Genomic DNA, 21436 nt, shown 5'->3' on the forward strand with positions numbered 1-21436 from the left:
CCTCGTTAGTCTCATTTGGTTTTACGGGGCTGTCCACTCCCAGGCTGAACAGTGAACCTCGGAGGTAACTTCACTACTGAGCTAAAAGGGTGTCTGGGGGCCATACTCTCGAGGTTTCTCTCGTCTCCTTTAGGCCTTTTCACTTTCTTGATAATATACTTTGATGCACTAATATTTTAAATTTTGATGAAGTCCAATTTGTCTACTTCTTGTTGTTGCTCACACTTTTGGTAACTTACCTAAGAATCAATTGCCAAATCCAAGGCCCTGAAGATTTACCCGTATGTTTTAAGAATTTTATGACTTTAGCTCTTATATTTAGGTCGTTGGTTGATTTTGAGTTCATTGTTGTGTATGGTGTGAGGTAAGAGCCCAGCTTCATTCTTCTGCATGTGGAAATCCAGTTGTTCCAGCACCATTTGTTGAAGACACTATTCTTTCCCCCACTGAATGGACTTAGCACCCTTGTCAAAAATCAGTTGGCCGTAGGTATATGGGTTTATTCCCAGGCTCTCAATTCTATTCCGTTGGTCTGTATGTCTGTCCTTATGTCAGTACCACACTCTTCTGGTTACAGTAGATTTGTGGTATATTTTGAAATCAAAAAGTGTGAGTCCTCCAACTTTTTTCTTATTTTTCAAGATTGTTTTGGCTATTTGGGGCCCCTTGCAGTTCCATATGAATTTGAGGATCAGCTTCTCCATTTCTGCAAAAAATGGCTATTGGAATTTTGATAGGTATTGCATTGAATCTGTAGGTTGCTTTGAGTAGTATTGCCACCTTAATAATATTAAGCCTCCAATCCCTCTTCCTTTCTTCTTAACATAAGGCTTGCTTTTCTTACATTTCAGATATTTGTACATTTTCACAACGTAGTAGGCTATGACATGTAAGCATCTGATAGAGTTTTCACTCTCAGTCACAAAGTAATCTGTATATTTCATCTCCAGAGGAAGATCACACAGATGTCTCTTGCATTTTCTTGCCTCAGAAGTAAAACCAGCATATTGATGTTAAATTTGAGACTAGTATAATCTGCTGTGCCAAACCCTGGGCACCCCTGGCTGACTGACTCCTTCAGCTGGGCCAGAGCCAGGCAAGCCAGATCCAGTGCCTGTCCTGCAGAAGGCTGGAGCTGTACCTGCGTCTGGTCTCATTCCCAGGAGAGTGCCCTCCTCCCTGACCCCACAACAGCAGTGCCCTAAACTGCTGCGAAGACAACGATTTGTAGACAAGGATTTAAAAGGGTTTTGGTGTGTAAACTGTCTTTGATGCTCTCTTTATAAGAGCTAACTGGTGTTTCAGGAAGTTCTTGGAATGATGAATAATAAAATTATTTGCAACTTTTATCTTCCTGGGCAAGAGTTTCTGGATTAGTAAAGTTATGTTGATAAAGACAGTGGAATAGTTAAATCATGTTTCAGTTCTCACTCTAATAATCAACATTAGTTATCTCTAAAGTGCAGAATAACTTTTCTGCACTGTAACCTAATTTGTGATTCTTATTCTTACTTGAACAAAATAGAAAATAAGTAAAATAGGGGCTTTGGGTTTTTAGTTATATGAAGATAAAACTGACTTTCCCTTTGAATGAGTTAAGAGATTTTAGTATTTTAGCTGCAAGAAACTGGAATAATGATTCAGTTGAGTAGCTACTACAGTAAGGGATTTCCTCTGGCTCTATTTTGAAGCTGACTCAGCATCGTCCTCCTCTTCAAGCAACTTTTTTGTGCCAAAATGTTTTGCTATTTCTCAAATACCAGAACATTCATTCTTGGTTTTTAATGGGCTTTTAATTTTTAAAAGAATTTTATCTTAAAGGCATGTTTACTTGAAGACATTACTGTTTTATTGGAGACATTCATTATATATTAGAATTCGAATCAAGGGGATGCAGATGACATGAGTATCATTCATTAAAAATTCTTACCAGAAGTATTAAAAGAAATTTTTAGATGTATTAGTTTAACTGCAACTCCAGACTTCCTGTGAGGCTTTGCTTTTTCTACTTCATGTGCGAAAAGTTTCCTAGTCTTATTCTGGGCACTTGAACTTTTTGATTTTTAGCCTTCCTCCCAGCCTTCTTAGCACTCCAGGCAAAGGTTTCAGAGATTAGATTTAATTTAAAATGATAATGAAATTTTTTACATTTATAATTCCATTTATCTCTGTCTTCGTACTCATTTATTTTTAATACCCATACATAAATGGAGCCCTGGTGGCACAGTGGTTAAGAGCTTGGCTGCTAATCCAAATGTCGGCAGTTCGAGTCCACCAGCTGCTCCTTGGAAACCCTGTGGGGCAGTTCTACTCTGTCCTGTAGGGTCACTATGAGTCGGAAGCGACTCATTGGCACCTAACAACAGCAACATACATGTCACATGTTTAGTTTTGTTGGTATCCTTTAATATTAATAATTTTAAATATCCTTAAGAAACCTGCCTATCACCCTACTACCATTAGGTTTGATGAATATTTCCTGTAATGATAGAGTCAGTCCATTAAATTCCCTTAATAATTAAAATATTACAGGTTCTGAACTTTAATTCTTATTTAAGGAAACAATAAAACAATTTTCAATTAAGCAAGATTTTTGTATGTAACAAGCTTATGCCCTCTAAATTTGATGTGCTGCCCAAATTCAGGCTTACATACAAGCAGAGCAAGTGGTTGCCTTTTTGGTATATTTTGAGGGATAGGCTTCAAAAAAACTATAGGCTTCAAACACCTACCCTCACTGGTTCGTTGTATAAAAGAACGCATGCTCTAGAGTCAAACTACCTATGTTCAAATCTCAATTTCTCTACTTACTAGATGTTTGAACTTGGGTAAGTGCTTATTGCCTCTGTGCCTCAGTTTCCTCATCTGTAAAATAAGGATAATAGTTATCTATCAAATGGATTTTTGTGAGGATTAAGTAGTATAGTACTTAGTATAAAATCAGCACTCAATGTTAGTTGTTATTACTGTTATTATTACAATATGAAGAAGAACGGGGCATCAGGATTGGAGGAAGACTCATTAACAACTTGCAGTATGCAGACGACACAACCTTGCTTGCTGAAAGGGAAGAGGACTTCAGGCACTTACTGATGAAGATCAAAGACCACGCCTTCAGTATGGATTATACCTCAACATAAAAAAAAACAAAAATCCTCGCAGCTGTACAATAAGCAACATCTTGATAAACAGCAAAAAGCTTAAAGTTGTCAAGGATTTCATTTTACTTGCGTCCACAACCAAGCCCATGGAAACAGCAGTCAAGAAATCAAACAATGTATTCATTGGGCAAATCTGCTGCAAAAGACCTCTTTAGTGTTAAAAAGCAAGATGTCACTTTGAGGATTAAGGTGTGCATATGAGACGTCACCTCATATGCATGTGAAAATAGATAATGAATAAGGAAAACCGAAGAAGAATTGAAGCATTTGAATTATGGTGTTGGTGAGGAGTATTGAATATACCATGAATTGCCAGAAGAACAAAAAAATCTGTCTTGGAAGAAGTACAGCCAGAATGCTCTTTAGGAGGAAGGATGGTGAGACTTTGTCTCACTTACTTTGAACTTGTTATCAGGAGGGACCAGTCCCTGGAGAAGGACATGTAAAAAATAAAAACTCCATTGCCATCAAGTTGATTCTGAGTCATAGTGACCCTATAGGACAGAGTAGGACTGCCCCGTAGGGTTTCCAGGGAGTGCCTGCTGGATTCAAACTGCCGACCTTTTGGTTAGCAGCTGTAGCTCTTAACCACTACACCACCAGGGTTTCTGGAGAAGGACATTATGCCTGGTAAAGTAGAGGGTCGTTGAAAAAGCGGAAGACCTTCAATGAGATGGATTGACACAGTGGCTGCAACAATGTGCTCCAACATAGCAACAATTGTGAAGATGGCACAGGACCAGGTAGTGTTTTGTTCTATGGTACATAGGGGTCGCTATGAGTCAGAACTAACTCGACAGCACCTAACAACAACAACAGTATTACTAGTATTGTTATTATTTAGAGTGAAGACGTCTCCCATAAAACCACCGTTTCAGTGAAAATCTGTTACGTGATTGGAGTAACAGATTAAGCCTTTAGAATCCATGAAGCTTAGATAAATTTATGAGATAATCTGGCTGCCACCTCTGAAAACAGATTTAAGAGAATGGATGCACATCAGACTATTATTAGAATATAAGAGGAAGAGGAAGAGGAAGCCTAGCAATGGGTGTGACCTAAGGAAGGCAGTTCAAGGCTGAGTACTTTTAATCACTCTATCTTTGAAATATTTATCTTCCTTGGCATGCTTTCTCCTAATGCTTCTTTTAAACTATTTGTTTAGTTTTTCTCCAGCTTCTGTGAAAGCTCCTTTTCTTTGGCCCAGTCATTAATTAAATATTGATGTAATTCAGAGTTCTTTCCTAGACTTTCCATTCACATTCTATAGCTCTAGTCCATATCTTTTTCCTAAACTCCAGGTTTATATTTATAATTGTCTATTGTAGATCTCTTCTTGGATGTTCCAAAAGTATCTCATACTCAGCATGACCAAAACTGAATTTATAAGCTCAATGAATGACATCACTATTCACCTAGTTGTCCAAACCAAAAGTCTTTATGTTTGTTTTTCATCCCTCTTCCTCACAGTGTACGTTGAGTCAACCTCTTAAGTCCTGTGATTTCTACCTCTTAAAGATTTCTCTAATCCATTCACTTCTCTCTATCCTCACTGCCATTACCCTAATTTAGGCCACCATCGTCTCTTTTTTTTCCCCTAACTTTATATATTATGAAATGCATCACGCATACAGAAAAATACACAAGATGCATATAAAGAATTTGAAGAGTAACAACAAAGTGAACAATCTGGTTTAGGAATCTAAGAATATCTATCAGAAGCCCTTTGGGTAAACCTCCCACATCTCTTTCCTGGAATTCTGCAATTACTTACTAATTAGATTTCTCCCCTCAAGTCTTGCTTCTTCCACAGCAACCATTTTTAGCTTTCTAAAATGCAGATCTGAACCTGTCGTACTTCTTTAATGACTAACCCTTTAATAACACCCTATTGTTCTTAGAAAAAGGCCCAACTCCTTAAAATTGCCTGCAGTCTGGCCTTTGCTTGCCTCTTGTTTTACCTCTACCATGTTCCAGCTGTATGAAACTTTTAATTTGCATATAGTTTCCTCTTTCTCAAAACATTTCTCCATCCTTCCCCTCGATAAAACCAAAACCCAAACCCATGCCATCAAGTCGATTCCAACTCACAGTGAACCTATAGAACAGGGTAGAACTGCCCCGTTGGATTTCCAAGGCTGTAATCTTTATGGAAGCAAACTGCCACATCTTTCTCCCTCAGAGCAGCTGGCAGGTTCAAACTGCTGACCTTTTGGTTAGCAGTGGAGCATTTAACCACTGCACCATCAGGGATCCTACCCCTCAATAACTCCTACTTATCCTACATTTCCTCCAGGAGGCTTTCTGTCACCTTCCAAATCTGAGCAAAGTGCCACTCCTGTGTTCTTCTGTAGTGCCCTGTAGTTAACCTATTTTATTGTAAACCTATTTATAGTACAGTATTTTTCTGTCTTCTCTACTGTCTCCTTTACTCTATGCTCCTTGCAGTACGTTGTCCATCTTCACTGGTACTCTTCTCAGTGACTATCTCTCATACAACCAGCCAATTGCAGTCAAGTTGATTCTGACTCATAGCAACCCTATAGGACAGAGTAGAACTGCCCCATATGGTTTCCAAAGCTGTAATTTCTATGGAAGCAGATTGCTACATCTTTCTCTTGCAGAGCAGCTGGTAGATTTGAACTGCCGACCTTTCAGTTAGCAGCCCAGAGCTTAACCACTGAGCAAATAAATGAGAGGATGATCCTGGACAAGCAGAGCAGTCAAAGAACAGCAAAACACCCAAAGTAAGAAACCATAGTGGGAACAGAGAAGGAAACAAACAGTAGCCAAAACACTAATCTCCTTGTTCCCAGTACTATTATTCTTAACTGTTCCTTCTCTTCAAATTATTTGATGTTTTCACTTTGACCCTTATCCTTTCATTAATTTTCCTTACTGCCACCTAGGTTCAGGACCTACTACTACCTCTTGCCTAGAGTATATTATCAGACTTTTTGGTTCTAGTCTTATGCCCTTCAACATATCCTACATAGATAAGACTTCTGGTTAATTTTCTTCTACCTTGTTATTAAGAAACATGAAGTTTTCTCTTTGTAATTCCCAGGGAAGAGAATTTTGAAATATTCCGTGGAGAAGTATGCCAATTTCTTTTAACACTTATTTTTAGAAAAATTTTCCTAATTCTCTCCTGCTGTAGTATAATCCCTTATCCTCTTGATTAGCACTTACTGGACCAAACCACAGTTGCTTATCATCACTTAAACAATCTTTCTTTACATAACTAGAGACAATTAGCAATTCACTTACGTATTTATTGATAAATATCTATACTGTTTGCAAGCACTGTCCCTCTCAACTTTTTCATCTACTCTTCTAAATAAATCAACTTTTTTAAGTATATCTTCATGTGGTTTACTTAGTTCTCAAATTTTTTTTTTTTAATTTGTGAAACCTCATAAGAATTCCTTAAACAGTATTTGCCTTTGATTTAAATTTGGTTTTACTTGTCTTGTTTTCTTAGATTATCACAATTTTATTTTATATTAAAACTTGTGAATCATTTATTATCTCTAATCAATCTTTTCAGCTTCTGCATTGTCGATACTGTTTTAGTTAACTAAAACATTAAGTTAATGATTTATTATAGAACTTATCTTAAAATGAACATATATTGTCCTTCCAAGTCTCTTTTTAATGATGTGTCCTTTTATCATCTTGGGAATAATAGATAAAATTATTGATCCTCGTTATTGGATTTATCATCTGTATACTAATGACTCCAATATTGGCCTACCTCCTCCCGCAAGCTCCAAACTGTTGCATACTGGAATTACCCCTCTAGTGTCCTGCTGGCATCTCACCTCTCCCTCATCAGAAGCCAAATATAGTATCCTTCTCTCTAAACTATTCCTCCTCCTGTACTGCTCTCTTAGTTAATGATACTCCCTCTTACCCTAATACCCTAACTTGAAACCTCACCACTGTATTTACCTTCTCTTTCCCAAGAGCATAATCAGTCAGTCACAGAAGCCTCTGATATGGCTCTTTTAAATACCCTTTTTCCAATTCCTTTTGTATTAGTTCAGGCCCTCTTCATCTTTCACCTTTAGGATTGCAGTAGCATACTGACTGCTCTGCCTGGCTCCGGTCTCTCTCTCTTCCAATCACCTCTATACTAAAAATCTTGAATGGTCCTCCATTTCCTACAGTATTAAGTCCCTTCAAAATCTGTCATTAACTGAATTGACAGGACTTATGCCCTGTATTTCATCCCTTTCACCTCCAACCTCTAACCTTGTTGGGCAATTCCTCATTCTATAAAAGTACTTTCAAACCTCTGTGGTTCTCTTCATTCTATTTCTCGGGTTTCAAATGTTCCTCCTCTTTTTCTCATTGTTTAAACCCCCAACTCACTTGTCACCTCCTCTGTGAAGCCTTACAGTTTATCCTATCAGAATTAGTTATTTCCTTTTCTGTATTATCAGACAGTATTTTGTTTGTACATTAAAACAGGAGCATATACATTGTCTTTTATTTTTTTCCGTAGAACATCCTTTGCCTTCGAGTCGATCCTGACTCATAGCAAACCTGTAGGACTAGTAGAACTGCCCATAGGGTTTCCAAGGCTGTCATCTTTATGGAAGCAGACTGCTACATCTTTCTCCTGCATAGTGGCTGGTGGTTTTAAACCACTAACCTTTCGGTTAGCAGCTAAGTGCTTAACCACTGCACCACCAGGGCTCTTCCTTAAAACAAATAAACATGATTTGTTCCATGAGACGTTGGGAGATAGGAACCTCATCTTTAGAAGATACTCAATTCATATTTACTAAATGGAACTGAAGTGGTGAAAAAATTCCTCTACTGCGGTACAGGAGGAAGCACACCAAATTAAAAATTCAGGGGATTTTGGCTTTCAGTCTTGACCTGTCTATTTAAATGTGTAGTTTGGGGCAAATATTTCTATTTTTCTGTGGTAAAATTTGTTGTCTACAAGAAATTTTTATGGGTGTCACTCCCATGCTTAAAACCCTTAAATGGGCTCCCATTGGCTTACATAATAAAGTTCAAACTCCAAAGTCAAGCATTTGGGCCTTCCCCAGCCTGGTTTTAGTTCCTTTTCTAGCCTCAATTCTCACTGATCCCCTGTAACAACCCAGGGCTCTAGTTGTACTGATCTCTACGTTCCTTCTTAAACATATTGTGTCCATTTTCACCTTGGCTCCTGTATCACTCAGAATCCTGGCAAGAAACAGATAACACTCTCAGCAGAATAATGGAGGAGAATTTAATGGAGGAAGTAGTTACAGCAGAGTGGCCAGAATTAAGGAAAGCCAGAGAAAGTGAAGAACGTTTGGGGCTAGCAATAGCTGGGAATTATTACCACCCCTAAGCTTCAAGGAGCAGACTTCAGATCAGTCCATTCTGGTTTGAACCCCTGCTGAGAATTTGCATTTCCACCCAAGATACACTGAATCAGAATCTACACTTTAACAAGATCTCCAGGTGATTCTTATGTATAATAAATTTTGAGAACCACTGCTGTACTAGTGGTTCCCAGAATTGGTCCCTAACCAGCAGTATTAGCATCGCCTGGGAACTTGTTAGAAATGCACATTCTCAGCAGGGGTTCTAACCTGTCATGTAGCTAGGGAAGGGAGCAGTTACCTGAAGAGACTCATAGGTATTGGGGAGGGCTGCCTCACAGGATCTGTGGACTTCAATAGAGGAACATAACCACTATCAACCTGAAGATGGGAAGCAAAGGAATAAATACCTTGTCTGCTCTCCATTCTCCTGCCAATGCCTGTCATTGGCTGAACTCAGATAGAAGCCACAGTGAAGGGAGATTGTTGAACCGGTCCATAAATGCTAGCTAGCCTCTTAGGGTGCAGAGCAGGGTGAAGAATGGAGAGTGATGTGGAGGAGCACATGGAGAAAATCCAGCACAGCTGCTTTATTCAAACTGTTCTTCCCACTTAAATTTAGTTCTTCTTATCTCAGATTAATGCAAGTATCTAACACTTATGGAGAGCTTACCATGCTCTAGGCATTGTGACCACAGATGGGGGAGGGACGGTAAGGAGGAGCTAGGGAATAAAGGAAAAAGGAAGCTGAAGAAGTTATCAGATCATGACCTCCAGCTGGCCGTGTAGTGTTTGCAGATGAACCTCTTATTTGCCCTGCTGATGGGTTTGGACTTTACTGTAAAGGCCAATAACGGAATTTAAACATGGAAATGACAAGATGAAATTTGAACTTTTGAAAGAAACTTTACAACTGTGTGGAGAATTGATTGAGTCTGGGCAAGACCAGAGGCAGGAGTCTGATGAGAGCCTAAATTAAAGTTGAAGGAATAGAAATATCTAGAGCAGGATTTTCAAAATATTAAGGAACTAGAGTTGATAGGATTGGGAGCTAGGTATGGAAGCTAAGGGAACAGATGAGGTCAAGAATGACCGTCAGTCAGTTTCTGACTTGCACACAGCGTCTTTGGGCCTTGACATTAAGATACTCTTTCCTTCCTCAAAGAGCTGTTAATCTAGTTGTAAAAACAGACATGTATATAAATAAGTATAATTACCATAAGATATGTAGTTAATACAATATGCAAGGAGAATCCTAAAATACAGTATTTTTTAGTGCCTTAGGGCAGAAAAAATAGAAGGGCCATGGATTGCTTCATAGAGGAGGGACTGTTAAAGAAAGTTTGGGTTTTCTATTTTTAACTCTTCATATTGAAATAATTTTAGACTCCAGAAAATTGCAGACATGATGCCTTTTTGCCCCTAAATACTTCAGTGTGCATTTCCTGGGGAAAAAAAAAAGAAAAAGACATTCTTTTATGTAACCATAATAAAATTATCAAAATCAGGAAATTAACATTGCCACAATATTATTATCTAATCTTATTCAAATTACATTTTGCTAATTTTTCTAACACTGTTCTTTATAGCAAAAGAAAAAAAACCATTCTTTTTTTTATGATCTGGAATCCAGTCTAGAGCCATGCATTACATTTAGCTTTCATGTCTCTTTAGACTCCTTTAAGGTGGAACAGTTCCTCAGGTGTTGCGTTTTGTTTCTTTCATGACATTAACATTTTTTAAGTTATTTGGTCAATTGCTTTGTAAAATATCCCTCAAATTAGCATTTTCCGATGTTTCTTAAGAATTGTTGTTGTGTGCCATTGAGTAGATTCCTACTCAAGCCACCCTATAAGACAGAGAACTGTCCCATAGGGTTTTTAGTCAGCTCATCGGAACACAACAACAGTCTTTACGCCAGGTCTTTTCTCCCGTAGAGTCACTGGTGGGTTCAAACCACCAATCTTTTGGTTAGCAACCGAGCACTTAACCATTGCTCCACTCTGGTTATATATTTTTGTCAGAAATACCTCATGTGTGATGTTGTGCCCTTCTTAGTGCGTCATATTAGAAGGTTAATAATATTAATTTGTCCCATTATTGGTGATGTTAATTTTGATCACTTGGTTAGAGTTCTGTCTGCCAGGTTTCTCTACTGTAAAAATAATGTTTTTGCTTTGTAATAATACGTATGTTGTGGGGAGATAATTTCAGACTATATAAAGATCTTGTTTTTCTTGGGGCTTTCACCTTCTAGTTTTAGTGTCCATTGATAATTTTTACCTGAATCAGTTATTACTATGATGGTTGCCATGTGGTGGTTTTCTGATTCTGTCATTTCTTCATTTGTTCGTTGACACTTTGCTAATAAGGAAGAGCTTTATTTAATCACTTCTTTATATTAGTATATATTTATGGATTCTTACTTCATTCAATGGATTGTAATCTATTATCTTAATTTATTTTGATATTCAGATTGTCCCAGGTTTGGCCAAAAGGAACCCCTTCAAGCTGGCTCCAAGATCCTTTAGACGTGTCCCCATCATTATTTGAATACTTCCTTACCGAAGAGAATTATGAAGGAAGAGTAGTAATTTGCCAAGAAAACAAAAGGATAAGAGAAAAATTCTTTTGGGCAGGGAGAACATCATATGCTAAGGCAGGAAAATATGAAATAGTATGATATAATATGATATCTGCAATATTATCAATTTTCCAAGTGGTGGAGTAGGGAGTTATAAGGCTGAAAAGGTAAGCAAGGATGGACCTTATATACTTTTCTAAGGAATTCATCCTATGCGTGATAATGAACCATTGATATAAATTATAGAACAAACATTTTGTGGCAGCAATGCTCTGTTTTATAATCTTGATAACATAGAAATCCCAGAAGTACTTTCAGCCATGCTTTTTCATGACATTAACATACTTCAGAAATGTTATGAGGCTCGTTCTCTTGAATAAACAAATAGAAAAACTTATAAAACTATTAAACTGAAGACAATATAAGAAATTATTTTCGGATATACAAAGTGGGCCGAAGTCCCAGGCCTACAAACTCTACCATTGCCAATCTTTCAAGAGCACTTTAGGCCCAATTTTTCTTAATTTTAGAGGTTTCTTTGAAAGACAGAATGCTTTGTACATCTGAACCACAACATTCTTTTAATTACCAGAGACCCTAACTATTTAGCCTGAACACATTACTATCATCTTTGTTCTTTAAGTTTCCTAGGAAAGCTATTCATTGTGTTAAGTGGTTTGCTTTTCAGAAAGTAGCAGGAAGTAAAAATACAATGAATTTGAGCTACAAATACTATCGGAAATAGAGGCAATATTAGGGCAGAATAAATCTCTATTTTGAGATTTTTGGGATATCCAAAAAATGACTAATGATTTACACTTTAAGTAGTTTAAGGAATACATTTACTGGTTGTTTTGAAAAATTAAGTATCCTCCTGCAGTTTTATGTTTAACCAAGAAAAACCTGCGTGAACATCTTGTTTCTAATGTAGTCTGTTCTATGATCTGAAAGCATCTTTTCTTCATTTGCTTTTAATTTTAAAAAATGGATTTTCAAGCCAAGGTGAAACATTGTATATTAAGAATTGGTAGGATGAACCCCAGAACTACTGCCCTAAAATAATCTTTAGACCGTAAATCAAAAATATCCCTGAATTCTTAAAACCAAACAATAGTTTAGCTTAACTAGTAAAGGAAATCTGCCTTGAGCATTATGCTCTTTTAAGATCTATCCATATGGAATCAAATTGACAACAAAAACCTTGGGGGCAATGAGTTTCTGTTAATGGGGTAGGAAAACTCAGAAAAGAAGGGTGAGAATGGTTGTACAACCAGAAGAATGTAATCAGTGTCACTGAAATATACATGTAGAAACTTGAATTGGTGTATGTTTTTGCTGTGTATATTCTCAACAACACCAAAAATAAAAAAATATATTATTAGGAAAAAAAAGAATTGGCAGGTTAAAAAGGATGCATTTGAACTAGGAAAAAATAGTATCCCTGGGATAAACAGCTCCGTTTCCAAAGATGGCCATGCCAGAAGAGAAAGGTTACTGCTATATAACAGAGATCCTTATTGTTACCCTTAGCTCACTCAGTATAAAGGTAGCCATTACAGGTAGCCATTGAAGGCCTTGTAAATCATAGACATGACCATTAGTATTTAAACATGTCATTGATGATGGTAATCCTGAGTGAACTCCTACTCTTTTTGCACTGAGTCCTTATGTATAGTCTCTTTAGTGATTTATAAGTGCTGCATGAAAGAAAGGAAATCTCAGTAACATTTTGAGTACTTTCCCTGCAAAGATTTTAAACTAAAATATTGTCAATCTATATATATATATATAAAAATATATATATAAATATAAAACCAATATTTGGATTTATGAACCAGAAAATATAAAACAGACAAGTTAAATCTTACCTATGGAAATCTAGGCTCGTTAGATAAATCCTAGGTCATTAACCTGTGGCTACTTTAGAATTGCTTTAATCTTAGAAATCTACTTCAGAAAATTAAATCCATTGCAGATAAATGCTGTCAATTTTTTATTGTTAGTTGCTGTCAAATCAGTTCTACTCGCGACAACCCTACGCGTTACAGAGTAGAACTGTTCCATAGGGTTTTCTTGGCTGAAATGTTAACAGAATCAGATTGCCAGGCCTTTCCTTCCACAGTACCGCTGGCTGGGTTCGAACTGCCAACCTTTAGGTTAGCAGTTGAACACAAACCATTTGTGCCACCTAGAGATCTTACTGTCTATTTAGATGTTACAATAATTCAACCTGTTAACTATTTGCTCAGTTCAGACAGCTACTAGTGGGAAGGATGTCTAGACTCCCCCCAACTCTCACCCCCATATAAAGGTCCCATATCCTAAACACTTTGTAATTTATTTTTACCAAATTAGCTAACCTACCTATAAATTATTGATAACAAACATACATCAGCTAATTTTACTCTTGTAAATTAAATATTCCCCTGAACACTATCATTTTCTCTGTAGGATATGTGTTTTTTGTTAGTCTTTGGTTTGGTAGTGTGAATAAGTTAAGCAGTTCCCTCACAGATTCTCTTGGTGACCGTTGGTATTCATTTGCAAGAAAGCTATCAGAATGTATTTCTAGCCATGAAATAGTTTTTACCTTATAGGAAACTATTTTCTTCATCCAAAGAACAAACTTCCTTTTATTATAACCTTCTTAACCTTTTTAAAAAAATTGTTCTTTCTTTCCTTTTCTGCTTCTACCTAAATAGATTTTATGGACCACCCAATGAAAACTGGCTGCTAGGCTATAACTCACCTAGCCTTCACAACAAAATGGATGCTTTTTTTCTTCTTAATTTTTTTTCTCTTGTATCAGACTTCTCTGCTAGGCTCAAAATCAAGAAAAGGGATAGTGTGGTAGGGAGAATATTTCTTGATTCTTTTTCCAGCCTGATTGAGTTCTCTAATAGCCCAAGGCACTAATGTGCTTTGGGGGTTGTAACTTACAAAATAAGAGAAGTCAGAGATAAATATTTGTGTGCATATGTCTGTGTCTCTGCATTGCACAAGCAGACAGGCTGTGCTCAAACTTCCAGGCAGCCATAAGACTGCTAGGAATGAGACACATACACCCACTGGCATCAGCCATTCTATGGGTGCTGCATTCATCTGTGATCAAGCCAGACACGCAAGACACTTACACAGTGTTGGCAAAGTGAAAACCATTATTATTTATAGAAAGCAAATGGTGAACAGTAACAACGGATTCTCAAAAGGAGAACCGCTTATCCTTCCCCAAATTACCCATGTCCGTCTTATCTCCCTAGTCAGGCACGCCGTGGTTCAGGTCAGATGTCAGATGCTTTCTTCAAGTCACCACTGCCTCTGGCTACCACCACACTGTGCTGCTTAGGGGGCCTGCACAGCTCCCGAGGCTTCTGCTGTGCCACTGGGCCTTGCTGACCTCTGGTTCCCTTGCTTTGCCGCTGGGCCTTTCTAAGCCTCTCTGCAGGCTCCTGCCACGCTGCCTGGGCCTGCGGGGCTCTCTTGCTGCCATGCTGCCTGGGCCCCCACTGCCCAGGGGAGGAGGCGTGCAACCCCTGCATGGTGTATGCCCAGGCCTCTCTTGCCCTGCACAAGCACACATTACAGCTCTTTTAGCTCCACTGACAAGCCTCCTGCCCAGAGGCATCCAGGTCCGCCTTGCTGTAGGAAGACCCCTGCACAGGATCCTTTGAGGTAACCCCTACACAGGGCACACTCAGGCCTCTGCCCTGCATGGGCAAGTGTTACAAATCTTTTAGCTCCACCAGGAAGCCTCCTGCCTGAAGGTGCTCAGCTCTTACTCCATGGGCCAGAAAGCCCACCACAACCATCTCTCACGATCCTGTGCCGTCCTCAGCATTTACTCTTTCTTGTGGATCTAGGAGCTTCTCAACAAAGGGACCCTGGGTCCAAAGGACACTCTGCTCCAGATGCTTCTTGATGCTAGTGAGGTTCACCAAAGCCTCTGTGGGATTGGCCCTTATATTTAATTTAAAGGTTCATGGCCCTCCCCCCAGGACCACGAACTGACCAATACCCTCAGTAGACCACAATTCACTTAATTTGCATAGTCCCTGCCAGTCATTTTGTGGAAGTTACGAGACCATAGCTAGAAGGGCTATATAAAAGGAATTCATTGCACTGCACTGTTTTTAAGTTTTCTGAAGCTTTCATTTTGAAGCTCCTTGTAAATCATTGGTGTCAACATCAGATGATATTTCAAATTGTGTTTCTTTAAAAAAAATTGAAACATAACTATTTGTTTACCAAATTTATTTGAAAATGTATGCCTTCGTACAATGAGCTGCCCCTAGCTAGTTCTTGGGAAACCTCTGTAAGAGAGCCTGAGCTGTACATGTGAGTGTTGTGTGTCCTCAGCCTGTGCCTACAACTGCTGGTGCCTCTGTGTGTATGCCCCTGGTATGGAGCCTGGAGCATTGTTTGTCCACTTTCGATTTGAAAATGGGAGCATTGGATCACCAAGATCAATGGTTCTCCAAGTTATTTTAACTACAAACTTCCGTTAAATTTTATATGGACACATAGTCATCCTTCATTTGGTGAGGGATACAACAGAACTAGGTGTGTAATGTTATTTAGTAATTCCTTTTACTTATAAAGAGCGACTGTTATTTATTTCATTAATTTCGTTCCTGTGTGGAGAAGGTAAGTGACAAATAGTTTTTTCTCATATTTGCAGGACCAAGTTAGCCCTTTTTTAATGGTGAAGTAGCTTACTATTCCTTCTGTGTGATTTGGAGTGGGTCATGAATGAGAAGAAGCCTCTTGGCACATATGTGCTTGTTAAATATTTGCTGAAAACAAACACTCACACACACACACACACACACACACACACACACACACCCCTACCTGCTAATGTGCCCAAGAATGAAAATATTCCTCCTTTGAGACTTCCTTTCAGTTAGTTTATTATATATCCAGAAGGTCTCTGTATTAACATGCAATGTGTTTAGCCAGGGAGCAGTATTAACCCATAGCAGCAAAGCTTGGGTTATTTATCCAGTGAGGCAGTCACTTGTGACACAGATTCTGCAAATATTGAAGGGCTTACTTAGACAAGCAAAAGAGCAAAGCAGGAAGCACCACTTTGCTTTTCCCTTCCCAGCTTTGGATTTATTGAGTACTTACTATAAGGAAGACACTGTTCTCTGTTCTAAAAGTGGCAAAGGATACAAAGATTAATAAGATATAGACCCTACCCTTAAGGACTTTAGAATCTACTCCCAGAGGTAAGGGAAATATTTAAATGTCTGTAACACAAGGTAGAGAGTTGTAAGTGCTGTACAGAAATATAAACAAGATATAAAATTATTTCAGAGATAGGAGAGATTTTTCCAGGCTTATACATATCCACACTGCAATTTCCAGACCAAAAAAAAAAAAAAGAGAGAGAATTACCAGTTTCTACAGTTAGAAAACCATCAGGTAGTTTCCTTCCCTCTTGCTCTTATTAAGGAGCCCTGGTGCTGCAGTGGTTAAAGCGCTCAGCAGCTAATCAAAAGGTCAACAGTTCAAACCCTCCAGCCACTCTATGGGTGAAAGATGTGGCAGTCTGCTTCCATAAAGATTTACAGCCTTGGAAACCCTGTGGGGTCTCTATGAGTCGAAATCAACTCGACAGCAGTGGGTTTGGTTTTGGTTTTGCTGTTATTATTTACTTATTTGCATGCCTTTCCTTTCTGCTGAGCTATAATCTTTTCATAGCAGAGTATATCTTACTCTGTGTATCCTCAGTTTCTAGCTGTGCCTGGTTTATAAGATGTACTCAATAAATATTTGTTGAAGAGTGTATGTATCTCTGGAATGTGTTTTATGGTACCTGAATGACTAGGCCAGGACCTCAGTGAAAGTAAGTTATAAATGCAGTTACATTTCAATTGTCAATGAGTGATAAATTACAAATAATCCTGTTTTTAAGTGTTCACCTACAATTTTGGCTAGAAAATGTTATTCAAATTTATCATCGAATGATCTCTAAGATCTTTCAAGCTTTGAAAATTTTGTGATTTTACAATTGCTTATGGGGAGAAATATATTAAAAGTATGATCATCTTTCTATATCTTTTTCTTTGTGTACTTATGACAGTGTCATTCATCTTAGGATGGTTGGGATTAGAGATAAAATTAGGAGTCAGTGTATGGGTGATATTTAATGCTGTGGGTCTGTTTTAAGTCACATAGGGAGTTGAGTAGATAAATAATAATCTTACATAAACTTTTTTTTAGAAGAAAGAAAACTTCTTATGAAATCCTAAAGAAATTCAAGTTTGGGGTTCTTCATTTTACTAAAAAGCTCAATAAGTGTTCAAAATTTAGTGTACTGGTTAAAAATATGGACTCTGAAGCCAGACTACCTAGGTTTGAATCCTAGTCCTTTTATTACTAGTTGTACGATTTAGGCCAAGATACATAATCTCTCTAAACCTGTATTTCCTTATCTGTAAATAAAGATGATAATGGTGCTTCCCCGTAAGGTGGTTGTGAGGATTAACAAATTAATTTAGAACAGGTCCTGACATATAGAAAGCACTCAAAAGAGGATTAACCAATATCATTATTAAATTTCAGCAAGTTTGGACATATGACGTAACATTGCTAACTTGATAACGTTCCACCAGAGCAGGCTATATTTTGGAAGCAGGAGAAATAATTTCTCACCTTTCGATCTTCATGTGAGGACATTTGAAATTGGGAGTTATTGATATTTATAAGTGATTCCCACTTTTGATCAGTGTTTCAGCATCGTATTCTCTCAATTCTGTTCCTGTTTAGGTCACAGCGCTGTCGATATCACCAAGGTGGCTAGAAGACACCGCATGTCTCCGTTTCCTCTGACATCTATGGACAAAGCCTTCATCACAGTCCTGGAGATGACTCCGGTGCTTGGGACAGAAATCATCAACTACAGAGGTACTATTACATTTGCCCGTTGCCCTTTCTTCATTTTTTTTCAAGTAACATATAAAATTAACACAGTTTTCCTGAAATAGAAAAGTTATTAATCATCATCACAATTGTTACTATCATACTTTTTGTTTTTTATTTCTACTCAACTCTAAGGTCAGTCTTAAAGGTATACAGAGTAAAGCACCCATTGTTGTTGTTAGCTACTTTTGAGTCAGCCCCCAACTCATGATGACCCTGTGTACAATGGAATTAAACACTCTATGGTCCTGCCCCATCCCATGGTCAGCTGTGGATTGGACCATTGCGATCCATAGGGTTTTCATTGGCTGATTTTCGGAAGTAGATTGCCAGCCCTTTCTTCCTAGTCTGTCTTAGTTTAGTAACTCCACTGAAACTTGTTCAGCATCATAGCAACACACGAGCCTCCACTGACAAACAGGTGGTAGATGCACATGAGATGTATTGGCTGGGAATTGATCTTGGGTCTCCGGCATGGAAGGCAAGAATTCTGCCACTCAACCATCAGTGCCTCAAAGTACCCAGAAAACCTTCTTTTCTTAAAAAATGGGAAAATATCAACTGTGTTGCTGCTGCCCATCAAAATACCAATACTCTGTAATCCCTGGGTGGTGCAAACAGTTAACTTGCTTAGCTGCTGATCAAAAAGTCGGTGGTTCGAGTTCACCCAGAGATCCCTTGGAAGAAAGGCCTGGCGATCTACTTCAGAAAAATCAGCCATTGAAAATCCTATGGAGCACAGTTCTCTTCTGACACACGTGGGGTCACCATGAGCTAGAATCTACTCAGTGGCAACTGGTTAAATGAAAGAAAGGGCCGTAAGCACTAAGTGAAGAATATAGTTAACCCTGAGTCTATCTAATGCCTTTTCTGTCAGAAATGGGAGATCACTAATGTATCTTGTAATCCTGTTTTCCTGTTGTGGAAACCATGTATGTAAAATGTAAAAAATAATTTGTCCACAGAATTACTAAGCCACCAGTCTGATCTCACTTTTACTGTTTTATCTGTCTTCCCATTTTCTGCTCTTAGTGCATTGAGAGCAGCTTGTTGAAGACAATAGAAAGGTAGTCTTCCCCAGTGTTTTCAGTGTTTAATCAACAACTTCCATTTCTAAAAATTCAGCATAGAAGTTATTTTCATTCATTCTGAATAAAATACAGCTTTTTAGTTGTTCCCTTATGTTACTAAAAACAACATAAAAAGATTGATTTTTTTTAGATAAAGGCTATCATTTGCAGAATGATAAAATATTCAGACTGGAATGTGCATTAGAGAGCATCTATACAAACAGCCTAATTTTTCAGTAAAGAAACTCAGGCCCAGGTAGAACAGCCAAGAAGAAATAGGATTAAGGTCTCAAGACTTCCATTCTTCTTTTTAACTATATGACGGTGCACTTCTTCTAGTATTAAATTAAAAAAAAAAAAAGATAACGTATCAAATGATATTAACTTAAATTGAAAAATCCTAAACTAGAGGAATATTAGATGCCAGATTCTAATCTCTTTGGTCCCTAATCCTACTTAGACAAAAATTGTCTTTATACAGTTGTGCTTATCCTACATCTTTTACTTTCATTCTTTTAGATACGTATATCATTAGGCTTAAACCTTTTCTTTTGATATTGTTTTACTCCTCATTAAAGAAAATAGAGATTAGAAAACTCACTAGAGTAGAAAATTAATCTATATGATTCCAGAAATCAATTTTATTGAAAAAAGTTTATTTCTATTATTAAACGCAGAATATTCAGATAATTATTGCTATCATTTGACACCAAGGCAATTTCAGAAAATATGAATGTAAACTTAAGTTGGGAAAAAATTTAATAATGCTTTACCTTTTATAAAAATTAACTATTCCTGGCCTCTTGTAATTTCAGGGACGTTTCCCTTAACATCAGTTTTTAGAAAAATCTAACTGTGTATGCCACATCACATTTACACTGAAGCCCCAGTCCTTTTAAAGGAAAAAAAAAGTTGAAAATGGCCATTCCTACTTTTCTTTCAGAAAAAAATGCTATCAGACAAGTTCTTTTTTCCCTTCATGTGCTTGTTTCCCCTTCATTTATAAATTAAATCAGTTCTCACTCATAAGTAAGCAAACTCTTCGTGCATGTTCTGTGTCAAGTAGTTCCACCCATGATGATGAAAAATAATAATGAGCTTTGTATTCAACTTTCGAGTTGGCTCAAACTCAATTTTTTAATGCAAAAGAGGATTATAATTAGACCTATGAGGTACTTTAGTTAGGTGTGTAGAAAACATCACCATGTATAAAAACATAGTCCAGTGTATTCAACAAATATTTATTAGCTATCTACCAAATATCAGGTACTATGTTAAATCCTGGAAATACAAAGATAAATAAAATAAAACTCCTGCCCCATGGAATTCACAGTCTACTGCAGGAGAGAGATGGGTAAACATGTGGTGCTTGTCTCTTTTATTGGCTTCTTTGCAGGCTTGCCTTCCATTATTAGTTCCTTGAATATAGACTTTAGAGTTTTAGTCTTTGGCCCTTTTCACATCTTGCACATTCACTTCAGATGACCTCATGCATGCCAGTGGTTTCAAATATCACCTATAAAATTATTTCTAAATCTATATCTCTGCTCAGACCTTGTTTAGTTCCAGCGCATATACCAACTGTATTACATACCTCCTACTAGTAAGTTTAAAATAACCAATACTAAATCGGTTTTCTTTATCTCTGTAATACTTGTTTCCTTTATATCCTCTTGACCCCATTCCCTGTTCTCCATCCCCACTGCTATTGTATTATTTTAGGTCCTTATTACTAACTTCCTGGATTATTGCAACAGTCTCCCTGCCCCAGTTAGGATCTTCCTAATCCATTCCCCAATTTGATGGCAAAATAATCTGTTTACATGGAAAATTTGTTGTTAGCATTTCCACACATACAGCTCTTCAGTAGTCCTCCTCATAATGTCAAGATAATATCCAAACTCCTTGACAAGTCATATAAGGCCCTTTAATTTCTTCCTACATTTTTCAGTTTCTTCCCTTACCTCCTTGTCATCGAAACCAAATCCAAACGATGCTGTCGGGTCGATTCCAACTCATAGTGACCCTATAGGACAGGGTAGAACTGCCCCACAGGGTTTCCAAGGAGTGGCTGGTGGATTCAAACTGCCGACCTTTTGGTTAGCAGCCATAGCTCTTAACCACTACACCACCAGGGTTTCCTTCTTCTTGTCAGCTCTTGCTTTTTCCTAAACCTGCCATGCTGTCTCTTACCTCTTGTTGTCATTTATCTCCAAGCCTTTGCCTATGTTATCTTTTGCTTGGAACAACTTTATCCTACTTTTTTGCCTGACCAACTACTATGTATTCTTTAAGATCAGACTTACGAAGGCTCTCCTTTATGAAAACTGTTTGGAAGTCCACCTCCTCCTTTTCTTACCTGGG

General features: G+C 37.8%; 1 protein-coding gene across 1 annotated transcript in view; it reads left to right on the plus strand.

The window, feature by feature from the left end:
* GPHN (gephyrin) overlaps positions 1–21436 on the plus strand; it is a 632163-nt gene that overhangs the window by 488826 nt on the left and 121901 nt on the right. The window contains exon 11 of the mRNA XM_004370959.2: positions 17850–17987. Within this exon, the coding sequence (XP_004371016.1) occupies positions 17850–17987 (138 nt within the window). The remainder of the gene's footprint in view (positions 1–17849; positions 17988–21436) is intronic.

This window comes from Trichechus manatus, unplaced genomic scaffold (assembly GCF_000243295.1).
Source record: "Trichechus manatus latirostris isolate Lorelei unplaced genomic scaffold, TriManLat1.0 scaffold00010, whole genome shotgun sequence".
NCBI lineage: Eukaryota > Metazoa > Chordata > Mammalia > Sirenia > Trichechidae > Trichechus > Trichechus manatus.